General features: G+C 38.3%; 1 protein-coding gene across 3 annotated transcripts in view; it reads right to left on the bottom strand.

Annotated features, from left to right (window-relative positions):
- The window catches only part of tarbp1 (TAR (HIV-1) RNA binding protein 1), a 379,243-nt gene that overhangs the window by 128,930 nt on the left and 230,780 nt on the right, over positions 1 to 19,533 (bottom strand). For all 3 annotated transcript variants that reach the window (XM_059986503.1, XM_059986502.1, XM_059986501.1), the window contains exons 24-26: positions 19,072 to 19,274; positions 5,552 to 5,633; positions 2,548 to 2,722 (exon numbers count right to left, since the gene is read on the bottom strand). In XM_059986503.1, coding sequence (XP_059842486.1) covers positions 2,548 to 2,722; positions 5,552 to 5,633; positions 19,072 to 19,274 — 460 coding nt within the window. The remainder of the gene's footprint in view (positions 1 to 2,547; positions 2,723 to 5,551; positions 5,634 to 19,071; positions 19,275 to 19,533) is intronic.

Genomic DNA, 19,533 nt, shown 5'->3' with positions numbered 1-19,533 from the left:
AATGCACCAGTTTACAATCTTATCTCTATCCATCTCCGCACTCTGGACATTGCGATTTACACAGCTACCGAAAATTCAATCCCAGATGAACCCCCACAAATGTAACGCTTACATGACCTGCTGGTGTATGTCTAGGGGAAAATTCGTCCACCTGCCAAACCCCATCTCCTGTATACGTGGATGCTGTGAAATACACGCTAATACAAACTCGCACACACAATATCAAGCTCACACAAGGTACGTTTACAGAATATACTTTATAAATTTTACTACAACTAAGTGATTAATAACGATACAATATATATGAAGGGAAAGAAAATAATGTGCCAAAACTTATCAGAGTTCAGTCAATTAGTGCACATTGTTGGACCTCAATCATCGAATCCTCCAAGACCCTCTTCGCTCTTCTCCGACCTCAACGACCCACGCACCTGGGATCACCCTTGGTGATCGACCAACAGTGCCACACTCATCCTCCTTCCCCGCCGTCTTCTTCCCAACTCCCAAAAAGACCGCGGAATCCCAGCTCCCAGACCCACAAGAGAAAATAACATCCAACCCAATTGGTTAACAAATGAATACAATCCCCGTTATCAGCAACTTAAACCCAAACAAGCTTCGAGAAGCTTCGAGAGTGCTCTGCAAGAAAAGCACTCTCTCACCAGTTATCATAACAAAGTAGCAGTTTTACTTTTAACAAAGAAGCCATTTTGATTAACATACGCAGTAAATACTTATCTAGATCGGAAAAGTCCCTGAAGTACAGATTTCAATATAATCACCATCCTCTGCAAAAGAAAAATATCATGCACCTTTGCTTTATAACAACCCTGCCCTTTTATGTGTTCCTTTCCTTCAGACCCTCTCACTTCCTCACAGGATCTTCTATGTCTCAATATCATCACCTGCATTGTTCTGAACTCTGAAGAATACAGACCCAAATTGTTAGCCTCTCTTGATAGGACAACCCTCTCATCTCAAGAATTAGCAATGTTTATCTCCCTTAGACTGCATCCAATTTTACTGTATCCTTTTTTTTCCAGGAAAGGGGACCTAAACAATTCCAGGTTGGATTCACCAATATCCTGCACAACTGTAACTAAACTTTTAATTCTTTAACTCCAAACCCTTTGCAATAAAAGCCAATATGTCATTTTCCTTCTGAAGTACTTCTTGCACTTGCTGACGTTTTGTTATTCATGCACTGGATCACCAAATTCCCTTGGAACATTACTTATTTGCAGTTAGTTTCCATTCAGGTTACAATCTGCCTTTTGATTTCCCTTACCATACATAATAAGTAGAGTCACGGAATCATAGCACTGGTACTTTCCCTTTGGCTCATCTATTATTCTGCCTGGTTCACTGACCTACACCTGGACCCAAACTATCCTACCCATACACGTGTGAAAACTTCTTTTAACTGTTGAACTCGACCCCGCATCCACCTCTTCTGTGGGGTGCTCGTTCTATACTCTCATCAGTCTCTGAGTGAAGTTCCCTTTTCATTGCCCTTAAACATTTCACTTTTCACCCTTAACCCATGATCTCTAGTGGTAGTCTCACCCAACCTTAGTGGTGAAAGCCTGCTTGTATTTGCCCCTCATAACTCTGCATATGTCTTTCACATCTCCTCTCATTCTCCTACACTCATGGAGTGATGCCCTAACTTATCCAATCTTTCCTTATAACTCAAGTCTTCCAGTCTCAGTGACATCCTTGTAAATATTCTCTGCACTCAATCAATTTTATTGGTATCTTTCCTGTAGGTGGATGACCAGGACTGCACACAATACTCGAAATCAGGCCTCACTGACACCTTATACAACTTTGACATAACCTCCCAGTTGACTGCAAACTCCCCACATTAAACTGAGCTTGCCAAGTTTTTGCCCGTCAGTCAAAATTCAGTTTCATCCTCATCATACTATGCTCTTCCACCTCCTGTGCCATCAATAAACTTGAAACCATGCGTTTGTCCCTTTCTTCAAGTTGTTGATATCAATAGAAACTAATTGAGGGCCAAGAAATTATCCCTGGGATACTCCTCTCGTCTTATGATTTCAGTGAATTCCAGCTAGTTTGCTTTCACGGTGAAGCTGATTACACAGGAATCAGAAGCTGCTAAACATGGACTTGGAAGCTTTGCAAAAATGCCTTTACGAAGTAGGAAAGCTGAAGTAATCATAGAATGGTGCCCATCTATTCCACTTGGTTGCATGCCACTCCAAACCAAAAGACTGGGACAGCATTAAAGTAACACACAATATACTAGAAGAACTCAGCAGGTCAGGCAGCATCGATGGAGAGGAATAAACAGTCGATGTTTTGGGCCGAGTCCTGATAAAGGGTCTTGGCCCCTAACATCAACTGTTTATTCCCCTCCATAGATGCTGCCTTATCTGCTGAGTTGCTCTAGTATTTTACCTGTGTTATTCTGGGTTTCCAGCATCTGTAGAGTTTCTTGTGTTTATAATTTGCTGCTCTAGTAGGACAGAGATAGCAATGTTTTTAAATTTCAATAGCTGCAAGGTTAACAAGCTTTACCTTTGTCTTGTTGAACCCAGTCTGTGGATTTCATATTGCGAAGCTGATTTCTTAAATTGAACACATTAATTGAAGAGCTGGAGGAATTATGATCCATAATTCGGCTGAACTTCCAGGCAGGGATCCATTCATCTTCTATCACACCTGATAAGCTTGGAAAGGTATAAAATATTGTCTGTAAGAGATACAAGAGATGCATGAGCTAGTAAGAGAACCTCAAGGTTCTGGAGACACAAGAGACTGCAGAAAACCAACACCAAGGCTGTTTACAAGAAGGGGATGTGCAGGCTGTTTTCTAAGGAAGCTGAGATCCTTCAAAGTGTGCAGCAGGATGTTGGATATCTTTTCCAGTCTATTGTAGCAAGTGCAGTCTTCTTTGTGGCTTTATGCTGGGGAGCAGCATCAGTGCTGGTGATACAAGGAGACTAAATGAATTCATCAAAAAGGCTGGATCTGTCCTTGGCTACAACTTGAACTCTTTTGAGTTCGTGGTGGAGAGGAGGTGACTAAACAAACAGTCATCCATTATGGACAATCTGACACATCCCCTCCGTGACCTACTGAATAAGCAACAGAGCACCCTTTCAAACAGACTCATTCAGCTCCGCTGTCATAAGGATCATTACAGAAAGTCTTTCCTACCAAATGCTATAAGCATATACAACAGTTCATCCCTGTGCAACAGGTGAGCACACATCAATTGTTCAACAATCTGTTTTATTATTTTGTATATTATTATTGCACAGTATTGCACATTACACTTTGGTAAATTATTACAGCATATATTATTCTGTACTTTATTAGCTAATATTATTATTTATTATTGCTAATTGTGTGTTTTTAAATATTGCTGCTTTAATGAAATAGTTTCCCACTCGAGATCAATAAAGTACTTATTATTATTATTAAAACTACAAATGTCAATCTACTTTACTCTTCGAGGCAGCAGGAAGGAAATTATAGGCCAGTTAGCCTGACCTCAGTGGCTGGGAAGATGGTGGAGCTGACTGTTAAGAATGGGCTTTTGGGGTGCTTGGAGCACATGGCCAAGGGCAGCAATAGTTTCATTAAGGAAACATTTTGCCTGACAAATCGGTAGGAATTATTTGAATAAATAACAAGCAGAAGAATTGCTGTATGTTGAGTACTTGGATTTTCAGAAGAGTTTGAGAAGGTGCTGTGTAAGAGACTGCTTAGAAAGATGATAATACAGGAAAGATACTAGCATGGATAGAGCACTGGCTGATTGGTAGAAGGCAAACAGTAGGAATAAGGAGAGCTTTTTCTGGTTGGCTGCCAGTGACTAGTGGTGTTCCACAGGGGTCTGTGTTGAAACTGCTTTGTCAATGAATTGGATGATGGAACTGATGGCTTTTTGGCTAAATTTTCAGATGATATGAAGTTAGCTGAAGAGCAGGTAGTGCTTAAGAAGCAGGGAGGCTGCAGAAGAACTTAGACAGATTAGGAGAATGGGCAAAGAAGTGGCAGATGGAATACACATAGGGAAGAGCATGGCCATGCACTTTTCTAGAAGGAAAATAGGCATAGAATACTCCAAGGTGCAAAAGGGCTTCGGAGTCCTTGTGCAGGATTCCCTAAAGCTTAACTTGCAGGTTGAGTCAGTAGTGAGGAAGACAAATGCAGTGTTAGCATTCAGTTCGAGAATATAAAAATAAGGATGTAATACTGAGGCTTTATGAGACACTGATGAGGCCTCACTTGGAGTAGTGTGAGCCTCTTCTTTAATAAAAGATATGCTGACATTAGAGAGGTTCATAAAAATAATTCCGGGAATGAAAGTCTTGTCATATGAGGAGTGTTTGATGGCTTTGGACCTGTACTCACTGTAATTTAGAAGAATGAAGAAGTATCTCATTGAAAACTAAAAAATGTTGAAAGGCCTAGATAGAGTGGATGTAGTGAAAATGTCTCCTATAGTGGGGCATCTAGGAACAGAAGGCACAACCGCAGAATAGGGAGAAATCCCTTTAGAATGGAGATGAGAAGGAATTTCTTTAGCCAGAGAGTGATGAATCTGTGGAATTCATTGCCAAAGGCAGCTGTGGAGGCCAGGTCATTGGGTGTATTTAATACAGAAGTTCATGGATTCGTGATTAGTCAGGGCATAAAAGGTTACAGGGAGAAGAGAATGGGGTTGTGAGGGAAATGGATCAGCCACAATTAAATGGCGAGGTCGACTCAATGGGCCAAATGGCCTAATTCTGCTCTTAGGTCTCATGGCCTTAAGGATTTGGCCGCCTTTTTGAACTGCTACAGTACATCTGGTAAAGGCATTCCTACAGGGCTGTACACAAGGGAATTCCAGCATTCAGACAAGTGATGATGAAGGATTGGCAATATATTTCCAATAATGGTGTGCAGAATGGTGTGCAACTTCTTAGTGATATTGCAGGTGATGGTGTTTCCATTGAGCTGCTGTCTTTGTTCTTGGAATATAGGTCAGGGATTTGAGATTTAGTATCATAAACTGAAGTCAACATTAATTATAATTTATATTGTAATTTAAAATGGTAGACTCATTTAGCTGTATACATGTGTATGGTTAGTTAAATGACAATGAATTGAATTTGAACTTGAATTACTGTTTTTAAAAGACATTCAGTCAGACACATGCATTCAACAAAGTTTAGAGGGAAAAGCGCTAAACGCAGGTAAATGGGACCAACTTGGATGGATATCCTGGTTGATAAGGATGAGTTAGGCCAAAAGGCCTGTATTACCCTTTGACTGTAGATCAGTTGGTTACTACTGATTCATTGCTGTATCAGATGGTCCACACAAAGTACAGTAGATGCGTCTACAGTTCTAAAACAAATTGTGATGGTTATGTTAAAGGTACCGTATAAATGCAGCTGGCCTTTCTCTTTACAGCGCATTAAATGTTGCAGACCAGCTGAAATGGGAAAAGCCCAACAAAAAAAAACACTTTACCAAAATCAATATCTTATTAACATCTGGAAAATTGTCAGCCCCTTCTCTGTACCTCTAAACTGTAGTCTTCCACAGGTTGGAATTTTCTAAAAAAGAAATGGTCTTGAATTCTCTGCCAGTTCCTTCCAGCATTCCTTAACAAAAAATAAGGGAAAAAAACGTCAGATTTTTTTTCCAAAGAGCAAAGCTACAATACAAAACATGTTCTGCAACCTGTCAAAATATGATCATAATTAGTAGGAAATTAGAATATCTAGTTAAATAGAAAAGCAAAAGTAACATAAGCTATTTTATAATCTTTGCCAGAGGTTACTGAAGTTCTTGATGCAATCATTATGTAATACTTCAGCAGATTACACAAGGGTGATCCCCTTTCTGCACAGTAAATGACTCCCCTCTGTTACCTAAGCCACCCAGCATACATCTGTCATTACATCACACTTACAGCTAACAATTTACAGAATACATCAAAAGCTAAGGCACATCATTTACAGAGCTAGGCAATTTCCAAAGTCAAAAGGAAGAATTATCCTAGATTCCCAAGTGAGGTTTACAGTAGCCATAATGGAGGAGAACTGTCATTAAGAATAATGTTCTGAATTGTTGTTGAACTGTGTGAAGCGAGAAACTTTAGAAAGAAGAGGAGAAAAGATAAGAACACAATTTTAGTGTCTTGTCAACTTACGTTACAGGATCCTACCTGGATTAGATAGCATGGCTTATGATGATAGGTCGAGAGAGCTAGGGCTTTTCTCTTTGGAGCGAAGGAAGATGAGAGATGACATAATTGAGGTGTACAAGATGATAACATTGAAACCCTACAGCACAATAGAGGCCCTTCAGCCCACAAAGTTGTACCAAACATGTCCCTACCTTAAAAATTACTGGGTTACCCACAGCCCTCTATTTTTCTAAGTACCGTGTATCTATCCAAAAGTCTCTTGTTACGGTACATCTCTGACAACAATGAATATAGAGTTGAGACAGGTTTTTTTTATATAAACAAATAAACATTTATTTAACTCTGCTCAACCTAAAAATGAAAAGTAAACAAATGACTAACTTAACTGGAGGTTAACTGCTATACAGCAACTCGAACAGATCTTAAAGCGATAAATGCGAACACAGTTCTTAAAGTGGTAAATGTGAAAGTCCAAATGATTTACACTGTCAATTAGGAGAGACTTTCCTGAAGTAACAAATTCCTCGACAACGTGACGTTATGGCTGATCCCAGCCGAAATATGCCTTGCCCAAAAGACTCACGATGAAGGAAGTAAAAATGGCTTAAAGGAACTGACCTTTTCCTTGGCAAATAACACTGCCCCAACCCTTTTTGCTCTTACAAGGCAGGGGTTATCTCGGATGCAGGTTACTATTTCCTGAATGAAGATACAATAAGGTTGATCCGGTATTAAACTGCCGACACCAACTTTACTCAATCCTTCGGGTTTCCGTACTTCAACAAATTTTTCACTCTCCAACTGAATTACAAAGGTAGATCAAACCAAAACTGGCAACGTTTGGCGAAACTGCCAGCAATAACCTTTGAGACTTAAGATAGAAAGTAAAACTCCACTTTAAAACAAAACTGCGTCATTAAACCAAATACTCAGCATAACAGAGTAACTGACGACTTAAATAACATCTCAACACAAAAACTCCTGCGTCACAGCAGGCTGTCCAGTTTTATACCTGTTGGAACAGGCCATCACATGACCTCACACTAGCGGGAAAATTACAACATGTGACCTCACATTGGTGGGAAATTACATCACCCCACCATCACAAGACCATTACATCATGCGCACCAGATACTCAATTACATCATGCTCATAAGACAGTCACCAGATACCCACGGGATATGTAACACCTCCCTTCAAAAAACAAAAGAAATTTTGGTCTTTTATGAGCAAAATTTTAAGTTATTTACAAAAAACAATACAAATGTATAAAATCTACAATGTACACAATATACATAGTATTATCATACAGCACCTTATAAATTAATATATAGGAGTGTTACAGATGTTAAAATACCACTCCATAAAAAAGTTACATTGTACATTCAATATCTAGATAACTGTCAGCAATCACATTATTTTTGCCTTTAATTTGAGTTATCAAAATATTATACTCCTGTAACATCAGACTTTGTTGCTAACTTGAAGTTTGATTTATTACCTAAACCATTTTCCTTAACCAAGCCCGGACCTACAACATAACCAAGCTAAGTCACAGTGGCATGACCAAATTCACTTTTAGCTAAGTTAACGGTTAAGTTAGCTTTTGTTGGTTAAGGCTTTCAAATAGTTTCTCCACCACAGTAATATTTGCTTCCCAATTATCATTTCCTTTATCTAAATCATCAATATAGGCATCTGTATCTTAATCATCGGCTGGAAAGTACCTGGGGCATTCTTCATCCCAAAAGGAAGAATATTATATTCATATAACCCAGATGGGGTTACAAATGCAGAAATCTCTCTACCTCTATCTGTCAATGGAACACACCAATACCTTTTTAACAAATCAATCTGTATAAGAAACTTTGATTTTCTGACTTTATCCACACAATCATCCACTCTAGGGATTGGACACACATCTATTTTGGTTACAGCGTTCACCTTCCTGCAGTCAGTACAAAACTGAATACTACCAGGCACCGTAACACAAGGTGAACTCCAATTCGAATTAGAAGGTCTAATAATATTATTCTCTAACATATACTTAATTTCTTTCTCACAAGTTCACATTTTTCCATGTTCATCCAATATGGATGCTACTTTATGGGTTTGGCATCTCCAACATCTACATCACGTGAAGCTACTGTGGTTCTTTTAAGAACGTCTGGAAATAAATCCCTATAGTTAAAAATTAACTGCTTCATCTGCTGCTTCTGCTCTGGCTGTAAATGAACTAATTTCTCATCATTATTTTCTAGAATTGTTGAATTTGGTAATCTGGCAGAAATAATATTGGGTTTAAAATGAGTTTCAGATGAATCATTTATTAAGTTCCTAGTGAGATCAGGCTCATTATTATTGACCACAAAAGTTATAGTAGCAGGCTGTTTCTCATAATATGGTTTTATCATATTTATATGATAAAACTGGGTTGGCCTTCTTCGATCCGGTCTTTTTATTACATAATCCACATCATTAACTTTAGACATCATTTCATAAAGACCATGAAATTTAGCTTGCAAAGGGTCCGTTTGCACCAGGAAAAGAACCAACATCTTATCTCCAGGCTTAAATGACATTCTAGCTTCTTTATCATACCAGGTTTTCATTTTCTCCTGAGCCATTTTTAAATTTTCCCTGGCTATCCTACAAGCTTTATGTAATCTATCCTTAAATTTTAAAACATAATCTAGCAAATTAGTGTGTACCTCTTTATTAATCCATTGTTCTTTTAATAAGGCCAACCCCATTACTGAATTTTCCTCCACCTGTAACTATGAAGGGCAATTCTGGTCATCTATATGATAAATCCAAAAAGTAATATAATGAATATTAATTGCCCAATAATAAAATCTGAAGTTTGGTAAAACCAGCCCTCCATCTTTTTTTGGTTTTTGCAATAAAAGTTTATTCACTCTGGAGCTTTTATTATTCCAAACGTAAGACAAAATCATAGAATTTATTTTATCAAAAAAAGTTTTTGGAACAAAAGAGGGAACTGCTTGAAATATATATAAAAATTTTGGCAAAATAACTATTTTTATAGCATTTATTCGACCTATCAATTACATCAACATAGGCAACCATTTAGAAAGCTCCTGTTGAGTATATTCTGTTACGTCCGTAGCCCCCTCCTTTGTGAGAATCCCAAGATCACTGTTGGGTTGGGTCGAGGGGCCCAGGAAATGGGAAAAGAGACATGCAGGCTGGCTCGTTTCCCCGGCGAAGTAAAGCTACGGGACATGGCCATTGTCTCTTGGTGACCAATTTGTGGATTGAGCTACTATACTACGTGAACGCCCTCAGGCAAAGTGGGCTGGTTGAGGGAGAGAGTGCACACCCCCAACCTGATTGACATCTACGACCCTGCAAGTCAGGATAAAAGAGGGTCTGTAGGAACAGTCCCTCAGACGCACCCAGAAGAAACGTTAAGCGACCATGTAACAGCAGGAAGTCGTCTGAAGGAGGCCATGTGCGTTCAATTCCGTGGCTGGAACCACGGAAAACAGCTTTTAGCTAAGAACGGGGGAATCCGCTCCCCTGACCCAACGGATTGGCGTCATAAAAGACCTGGGCAAGTTTAAACCGCATCGCTCTTAAACCCAACAACGCTGCAGCTTGAACAAACTGATAGTGACTGTTATCTTACCATCGGACAATACATTATCCCCTAGACAACGATAGAGCTATTTCTTATTGGTTATTATTATACCCGCGCTTTAGATTTAGTATTGACGACGTATATTATCTGTATGTTTGCATTAATCTTATTTTTGTGCCCTTTATCAATAAATACTTTTAAAAATAGTACCATCAGACTTCAACGGACCTCTCTATCTTTGCTGGTAAGTGATCCAGTTATGGGATTTCATAACAATTCAACTAAAGGGGAGAAATTATATCTATGTAGGTCATTAAAATTTTTGGTAATTTTGATACCAAGGTAAGTGAAATGGTTTTTAGCAATATTAAAAGGTATTTGATCATAATAATCAGAATAATTATTAATAGGAAATAATTCACTTTTATGTAAATTAAGTTTATATCCAGAGAAAATACCAAATTCCGTAAATACAGATAACATAAAAGGAATATATTTCCTAGGGTTTGAAATGTAAACTAATAAATCATCCATGTATAACAAGGCCTTATGTAATTTATCCCCTCTTAATACCCTGCACAGAATTAGAATCCCTAAGAGCAATAGCAAGTGGTTCTAAAGCCAAATTAAATAATGAAGGACTAAGGGGACAACCTTGACGGGTTCCTCTACATAATCTAAAATAAGGAGACTTTTAATTTTCTTTAACTTCTTTATTAGGGGCTCCCCTTCCGTTTTTGCTCTCCAGAATAGGTAGACAAGCTCTCAACCCTACTGTTAAACATACTTTAAAAATCTGGTTTCAGTTTTGTAGATTTTTTGAATTAAATGATTTTCTATTTTCTAGTAATATTTATTCTAATTTCTTTTTTAAACCATCAACTCTGGATAAGGCTTTTTTAACATGGAAAATTAAGGGAATAAAAACTTAATTAGATTTGTTTTAAGAGGACTGTTTAATGTCATTTTTGCAGTTGATGGTTAAATATGACATTTCTAATACACATTTTTTCAGATACTTACAGGTTAGGAATTTTTTACGTGATTTTCTACCAAATTACCCCTTGGCCTGCTCTTTAAATTTGGCTTATGCTATTTTTCAGCTTAAACCATTTCAAAAACGATTAATAGCTATCATTTATAAACAGTTAATGAATGCTTGCATGTCGCCTAATGATAGGATTCAACGCACTTGGGAAATAGAACTTCAACATTCACTTACAGATAATCAGTGGAGAAAAATTTATTATCTAGTCAATAATTCATCTATCTGTGCACGCCGTATCTTAATTCAGTTTAAGATAGTACACAGGGCCCATATGTCCAAAGATAAATTGGTGCATATTTTTCCTAATATAAGCCCTATTTGTGACAGATGTAACGCAGAAGTGGTTACTCTAACTCATATGTTTTGGTCATGTGTAAGCTTAAATAATTTTTGGAAAGATGTGTGTGGAATACTATCTAAAGTTATAGATCTGGATGTTCAACCCAATTCATTTACAGCAATTTTTGGGATCATTCCAGACAAAGCAGGCAGAGTGTCTGCTTCTGCTCAACATGTGATAGCCTTTTCAACTTTACCGGCTAGGAGAGCTATCTTGCTACACTGGAAAGCCTCTAACACACCTACTGTTTTTATTGGCTCTCCTCCATTATGTCATGTCTAAGCTTGGAGAAAATTAGAAGCCAGACATTTGATACATCTTTTAATTTTGAACAAGTCTGGCAACCCTTTATTCAATATTTTCACATGATTTAATTTATTTTTTGTTTATTTATTTTTCTTTATTCTCTTTAGGGAAAATCCTTATCCCAGAATGTTCGGAGATGACTGGAAGGATGCTTTTTTTCACTTCCTCTTTTTTCTAATTTTATCCTCAAATGGACCGCCCAATCTTCCTTTTCTTTTTTTTTTGTTTGTTCTGTTTAGTTAGTGGGGGGTTTTCCTTTTATTAAATAAAATTTCCAATCTTTTTTTTTAAACGATTGTCAAAAGGAGTTGTTTTTTTTTAATTATATTGTATATATAACACCGTAACATTTTACCTATCTACTTTTGACGATATATACTTGCTTTTTTTATGCTGTTTATTTGTCTTTTGTATTATCTGTTTGCTAAACTTCTCCTCTGATTTGTATATTCTTTACTGGAAAATCAATAAAAAGATTGAAAAATAAAATGAAATAAGGCCAAAGGTCTCTAACTCTTCACCCAAATACAAGGTCAAATGGACTAAAACCTAACGATTCCTGTACTGACTCCTGTACTGCAAATAGAAGTAAGTATATACCCTCATCCCAATCATTTTCATTTTCTACACAATAGGTCCTAATCATAGCCTTGAGGGTAGAATGAAACCTCTCCAAGGCTCCTTGTGATTCTGGATGGTATGCAGATGAGGTAATCTGCTTAGCTCCCAGTTTATAAACTATCTGTTGAAACAAACCGGACATAAAATTACTACCTTGATCAGACTGTATTTCCTTTGGCAACCCAAAATAAGTAAAGGATTTTATAAGAGTCTTTATTACAGTTTCAGTCGTTATATTCCTAAGTGGTACTGCCTCTGGAAACCTAGACGTAGTGCACGATGGTCAACAAGTATTGACGGCCAGTTTTTTGTTTTTGGTAATGGGCCTACACAATCTATAATAATTTCAGAAAACAGTTCACCCAATGCGGGAATAGGTTGCAGTGGGGCCACTGGAGTAACTTGATTATGTTTACCCACAATTTGGCAAGTATGACACCTTCTGCAAAATGTCGCCACATCTTTTCTCAAACCAGGCCAGTAAGAATGTTTAAAAACCTTGTTCACAGTTTTCTTCACCCTTTGATGTCCACCCAAGGGCACACTATGAGCTAAAGTTAAAATCTAATTCCGATAAATTTTAGGAACTACTGCTTGGTGCCTTCCATTCATCACTCGCAGGAATTGTAGGTGCTCTCCACTTTCATTAATACTTCTTTCTCAAAATAATATCCTTCTGGCACCTTATCAATTTCACTATCTGGGAGAGCCTGTTCCTTTAATTTGATAATCTCAGGGTCTCTACTCCGCTCTGCTATCATCTCCTTCCGAGACAGAGACAAATCTTCATGATCAAACTTACTCCAAGAAACTTAATCAAACAATTAAGGTAAGAAAGTTTCTGACACATCCTCAAAACTCGAATCCCAAGTTGAACAGTCATGGGTAACAACCTCATCCAGCACATCAAGCTTTTTAGGCATAGCTAGAGTTACAACACAGGAGGAATCTGTGTTAGAATCCATCCGTGGTTCCTCTGACTTTATTGTCAAATGCACATCAGAAAAAACTTGTCCATCTGCTAAGTCATTCCCCAACAATAGAGAAACATCATTCACAGGTAAGCTGGGTTGTAGTCCTACTTTAACAGGCTCTGTAACTAAACCTGACCTTAAATTTACTCTATGCAAATGTACAGGCATAAGGGCACTCCCAACACCTCGTATATAATTTACCTCACCAGTATCAGACTCATCATTAAACTTTAACATATTGTCTAATGTTAATGATTGAGAAGCTCCAGTATCCATAAGGATTTTTATTGGCACCAGAGTGGATCCCTCTTTCAAGGATACAAATCCTTCGGTTATAAAATAATCATATCCCCTCTTAACTTGGTCAGACTCTGACAAGGCTTCATTTGTATTTATCGAACCCTGTGGATTATCGAACAGGTGTTTCAATATGTTGCACACAAGCATCTGGGACTGCTTCCTTATCATTCCTCTTCAATCGGAAACAGGTAGTTATTACGTAACCAGGTTTCTTACAATAATTACAAATGGGACCAAACTGTCTTTCCTTCACATGTTTTCCTTCCTCCTTACCTTTCTCACTAACTTCTGATTTAATTTCTAGTTTACCTTGACTCTCTGTGCTATTTTTCCTTTTAAAAGTTCTACCCTGAGTGAAATTTACTCTTATAGATTAAAGCATACTCATCAGCTAATTTAGCAGACTCCTGCAATGTAGCAGTGTCCCTCTCATTTAAGTATGTTCTTACTTCAACAGGGATGACCTTTTAAATTCTTCCATAAAAATCAACTCTTTTAATTTATTATACTCCCCATTCACATTTTTAGAGGAAACCCATCTCTCAAAACACACAGCTTTATCATAGGCAAATTCCACATAAGTTTTTTCCATAGATTTCTTCAAATTTCTGAATCATACTCTATAAGCTTCTAGAATCAGTTCACACACTTTCAGTATATGCTGCTTCACAATATCATAATCAAGTGCTTGATCAGCAGTTAAAGCTGTATAAACTTGTTGTGCCTTGCCTTTAATTACCCTCTGTAACATCACTGGCCATTTCTGAAATCAGAGCAACAGTTTCGAAATGTTGGAAATATTTATCCACTTCTGTTTCATTAAATGGAAGAGATAATATAACTTCCCGACTAGCAACAAACTGTTTCCTAGAACCAGAGGACTGATTCTTAGACTTTAATTTCTCCATCACTAGCTCAAACTCCCTCTCTCTTAACTTCTTTAACTTCAAATTCTCTCTTCTAACCTTTCTTTCTAACCTACATTGTTCCAAGTCCACTTTACATTGTTCTAACTTCATTTGTTCGATTTGCAACTGCATCTCTAGATTATTTATTGAAAACATATCTAAAACCGCTTCAATAAAATCACCCGACTTTACATAGTGTGATGTGATTTTTCTCTGAATTACAGGCTTTGTTGCAGCCTTCGAACTACCTTTAAGTTCCAACCTGCTAGCAATCACAGACATCACTCTTTTTCACCTTCGCTAATAACTCCGGGTCTGGTGATGCCAGAAAATCGTCAATATTCATTGTTGCCAAAAACCACTCATAAACCATACAAGCAAAAAAAAATCCGGTATTCCCCTTTTCCAAACTGATAATTAAACAAGCACTTAAGCCCAAAAAACAGATAATATCCCAGACAAGCCCCCATTTGTTATAGTACGCCTCCAGTAACAATGAATATAGAGTTCAGACAGGTTTTTTTTAATAAAACAAATAAACATTTATTTAACTCTGCTCAACCAAAAATGGAAAGTAAATAAACGACTAACTAAACTGGAGGTTAACTGCTATATGGCAACTCAATAGTTCTTAAAACGATGAATGTGAACACAGTTCTTAAAGTGGTAAATGTGAAAGTCTAAATGATTTATACAGTCAATTAGGAGAGACTTTCCTGAAGTGATGAATTCCTCGATAACGTGACGTTACGGCTGATCCCAGCCAAAGTATGCCTTGCCCGAAAGACAAGGAAATAAAAACGGCTTAAAGGAACTGACTTTTTCCTTGGCAAATAGCACTGCCCCAACCCTTTCTGCTCTTATAAGGCAGGGGTTATCTCAGATGCAGGTTACTATTTCATGAACGAAGATCCAATAAGGTCGATCCTGTATTAAACCACCAACACCAACTTTACTCAATCATTGGGGTTTTCGTACTTCAACAAATTCTTCACTCTCCAACTGAATTACAAAGGTAGATCGAACCAAAACTGGCAGCATTTGGCGAAACTGCCGGCAATAACCTTTGAGACTTAAGATAGAAAGCAAAACTTCACTTTAAAACAAACCTGCGTCATTAAACCAAATGCGCAGCGTAACAGTGTGACTTCAACGATGTCTCAACACAAAACTCCTGCGTCACAGCAGTCTTTCCAGTTTTATACCTGTTGGAACAGGCCATCACATGACCTCACATTGGCGGAATAAATTACATCATGCGACCTCACATTGGTGGGAAATTACATCACAAGACACAAGACCATTACATCATGTTCACCAGATACTCAATTCCATCCTGGTCATAAGACAGTCACAAGATACTCACTGGGTATTAACACTCTTAAAAGACCCAATTGTATCTGCTTCCACCACTGTTGCCAGCAGCCCATTCCATGCACTCACCACTCTGCATAAAAAACTTGCCCAACACCTCCTCTGTACCTACTCCCCAGCACCATAAACCTGTGTCCTCTTGTGGCAACCATTTTAGCCCTGGGAAAAAGCCTCTGACTATCCACACAATCAATGCCTCTCATCATCTTATACACCTCTATCAGGTCACCTCTCATCCTCTGTCGCTCCAAGGAGAAAAGGCCAAGGTCACTCAACCTATTCTCATAAGCCATGCTCCCCAATCCAGGCAACATCCTTGTAAATCTCCTCTGCACCCTTACTATGGCTTCCACATCCTTCCTGTAGTGAGGCAACCAGAACTGAGCACAGTACTCCAAGGGTGGTCTGACCAGGGACCTATATAGCTTTGACATTACCCCTTGGCTCCTAACTTCAATTCCACAATTGATGAAGGCCAATGCACAGTATGCCTCCTTAACCACAGAGTCAACCTGTGCAGCTGCTTTGCACAGACTTGGTCCCCAAGATTCCTCTGATCCTCCACACTGCCAGGCATCTTACCATTAATACTATATTCATCCTTCATATTTGACCTACCAAAATGAACTACTTCACACTTATCTGATTTGAACTCCACCTGCCACTTCTCAGCCCAGGTTTGCATTCTATCAGTGCCCCACTGTAACCTCTGACAGCGCTCCACACCCCCAAACTTTGTGTCATCATCAAACTTACTAACCATCCCTCCACTTCCTCATCCAGGTCATTTACGAAAATCACGAAGAGTAAGGGTCCCAGATCAGATCCCCGAGGCTCTCCACTGGTGACCGAACTCCATGCTGAATATGACCCGTCTACAACCACTCTTTGCCTTCTGTGGGCAAGCTGTTCTGGATCCACAAAGCAATTTCACCTTGGATCCCATGCCTCCTTACTTTCTCAATAAGCCTTGCGTAGGGTACCTTATCAAATGCCTTGCTGAAATCCATATAGACTACATCTACTGCTCTTCCTTCATCAATGTGTTTAGTCACATCCTCAAGAAATTCAATCAGGCTCGTAAGGCACGACTTGCCCTTGACAAAGCCATACTGACTATTCCTAATCATATTATACCTCTCCAAATGTTCATAAATCCTGCCTCTAAGGATCTTCTCCATCAACTTACCAACCACTGAAGTAAGACTCAGTGGTCTATAATTTCCTGGGTTATCTCTACTCCCTTTCTTGAATAAAGGAACAACATCCGCAACCCTCTAATCCGCCGGAACCTCTCCTGTCTCCATTGATGATGTAAAGATCATCACCAGAGGCTCAGTAATCTCCTCCCTTGCTTCCCAAAGCAGCCTGGGGTACATCTCATCCTGTCCTGGTGACTTATCCAAATTGATGCTTTCCAAAAGCTCCAGCTCATCCTCTTTCTAAATATCTTTATGCTCATGATTTTCAGTCTTCTACAAGTCATCACTACAATCACCAAGATCCTTTTACATTGTGAATACTGAGGTACAGTATTCATTAAGCAGCTCTGCTATTTCCTCCAGTTCCATACACATTTTTCCACTATCACACTTGATAGGTCCTATTCTTTCACATCTTATCCTCTTGCTCTTCACATACTTGTAGAATCCTGCCCACTGAGGCCTTCTCATGGCCCCTTCTGGCTCTCCTAATTTCCTTCTTAAGTTCCTTCCTGTTAGCCTTGTAATCTTCTAGATCTCTAACATTACCTCGCTCTCTGAACCTTTTGTAAGCTTTTCTTTTCGACTACATTTATTACAGTTTTTGTACACCACAGATCCTGTACCCTACCATAATTTCCCTGTCTCATCAGAACATACCAGTGCAGAACTCCACACAAATATCCCCTGAGCACTTGCCACATTACTTCCGTACTTTTCTCTGAGAACATCTGTTCCCAATTTAAGCTTCCAATTTCCTGTCCGATAGCCTCATAATTCCCCTTACTCCAATTAAATGCTTTTCTAACTTGTCTGTTCCTATCTATTGATAAGAGGCATCAATGGGGTGAACAGCCAGAGACTGTACCCAAGAATGGAAGTGACTAATGTCAGAGAGCATAATTTTGAGGTGAATGAAGTACAGAGGGGATATCAAAAGTACATTTTCAGAGAGTATGTGGAAAACACAGGGTTGGTAGTATAGGAAGATACATTAGGGGCATTTAAGAAACTCTTAGGATGATAGAAAATGATGATAGAAAATGGAGGGCTATGTGCAAGGAAAGGCTTAGATTGATCTTAGAGTAGGTTAAAAGGTTGGCACAACATCGTGGGCATAAGAGCTTGTACTGTGGTGTAGCATTCTATGTTTACTGCTGGAAGAGTACAGAAACCCTCACTTTCTCAGAAATCTTTTAGGAACATAGAAACACAGAAAACCTACAGCACAATGCAGGCCCTTCAGCATATAAAGCTATGCCAAACATGTCCCTACCTTAGACCTACCTAGGCTCTGTATTTTTCTTAGCTCCATGTACCTATCCAAGAGTCTCTTAAAAGACCCTATCATTTCCGCCTCCACTGCCGGCAGCCTATTCCACGTGCTCACCACTCTCTGTGTAAAAAACCTACCCCTGTCATCTCCTCTGTACCTACTTCCTTTTTTTTATTTTTTTATTTTTTTTAAAGATTAGTTTTATTTGTCACAAGAACATCCAAACATCAAACCAACCAGTGAAATGCGCTGTAGTGTTTTTTTAACTTTTTCTATAAGTTAATTTTAATCTATAATTTTCTATATATTCATAAGTACACATTGAGATAATATAAAAAGTAATAAGGCACTTAAATAGACAATTATGTGCAGTTGTAATTCCACCCTATTAGACTAAGCAATGACAATAATTGTTAAGAAAAATAGTAATAATAGTGGATTAATAATAATTTCCACGTATCTCTTCTGAACCATTACTTCTGGTCCAAAATATTATATGTAACCCTATGTAACTACCATTGTAGGATTTTATATCCTAACTCGTTCATGTTTGCTCCTACCTCCAAACATAATTATCCAATCCCTATGTTTGTACTTATTTAATTTTTCCATATTTCTCCCCTTTCCCAAATCTTTTCCTTTACTTGTGTTAATTCCCTATTTTCCTGTACCTACTTCGAAGCACCTTAAAACTGTGCCCTCTCATGCTAGCCATTTCAGCCCTCGAAAAAAGCCTCTGACTATCCACACGATTAATGCCTCTGATTATCTTGATTAATGCCTCTGACATCCTCTATCAGGTCATCTCTGTCGCTCAAAGGAGAAAAGGCTGAGTTCACTCAACCTATTCTCAAACCTATTTTGAAGAGGATGACAATGCTTCTGAAACAAACAGAATGAGCTTTTGAAGAAAAGTATATAATTGTTTCCCACTGACCCTGTAGTTTGTTTCTGTCCAATTTGCTCCAGGTAGGATTCAATTATTGGTTCCAAAAATTTCAATTCTTCACCTTCCACTTCAAACAGTAGACAGGCTTCCCAAACCTTTTGTAAAGCAAGGAGAGCATACAGGCGCACGCTGAAATTGTGGTTCAGACCCCAGGGCAGTATTACACTCAGTGCCTTCTTCATATATTGGCCCTAGTTCAGAAAACAAAATGATCAACAGAATTCAAATAAGTAAAATGATTTTTATGAAGAACACAGGAGTTGATGATTCATCCCAACCCACATCTAATTTAAAACCCAATGGGCTTACGGTTCGTTACTGATTTCATTGTAAATACATAATTGTCTGCATGTAAGAATAAAAGTAATTTGATGCTGCATCTGTAAAGAATACAAGAAATATGTACATTTTAAATATTAAAAGTAGAGAGAAATACAAGCTCTCTGTGTT

The sequence above is a fragment of the Hypanus sabinus genome, chromosome 12 (assembly GCF_030144855.1).
Source record: "Hypanus sabinus isolate sHypSab1 chromosome 12, sHypSab1.hap1, whole genome shotgun sequence".
NCBI classification, from domain to species: Eukaryota; Metazoa; Chordata; class Chondrichthyes; order Myliobatiformes; family Dasyatidae; genus Hypanus; species Hypanus sabinus.
This window is presented reverse-complemented; position numbering and strand designations above follow the sequence as displayed.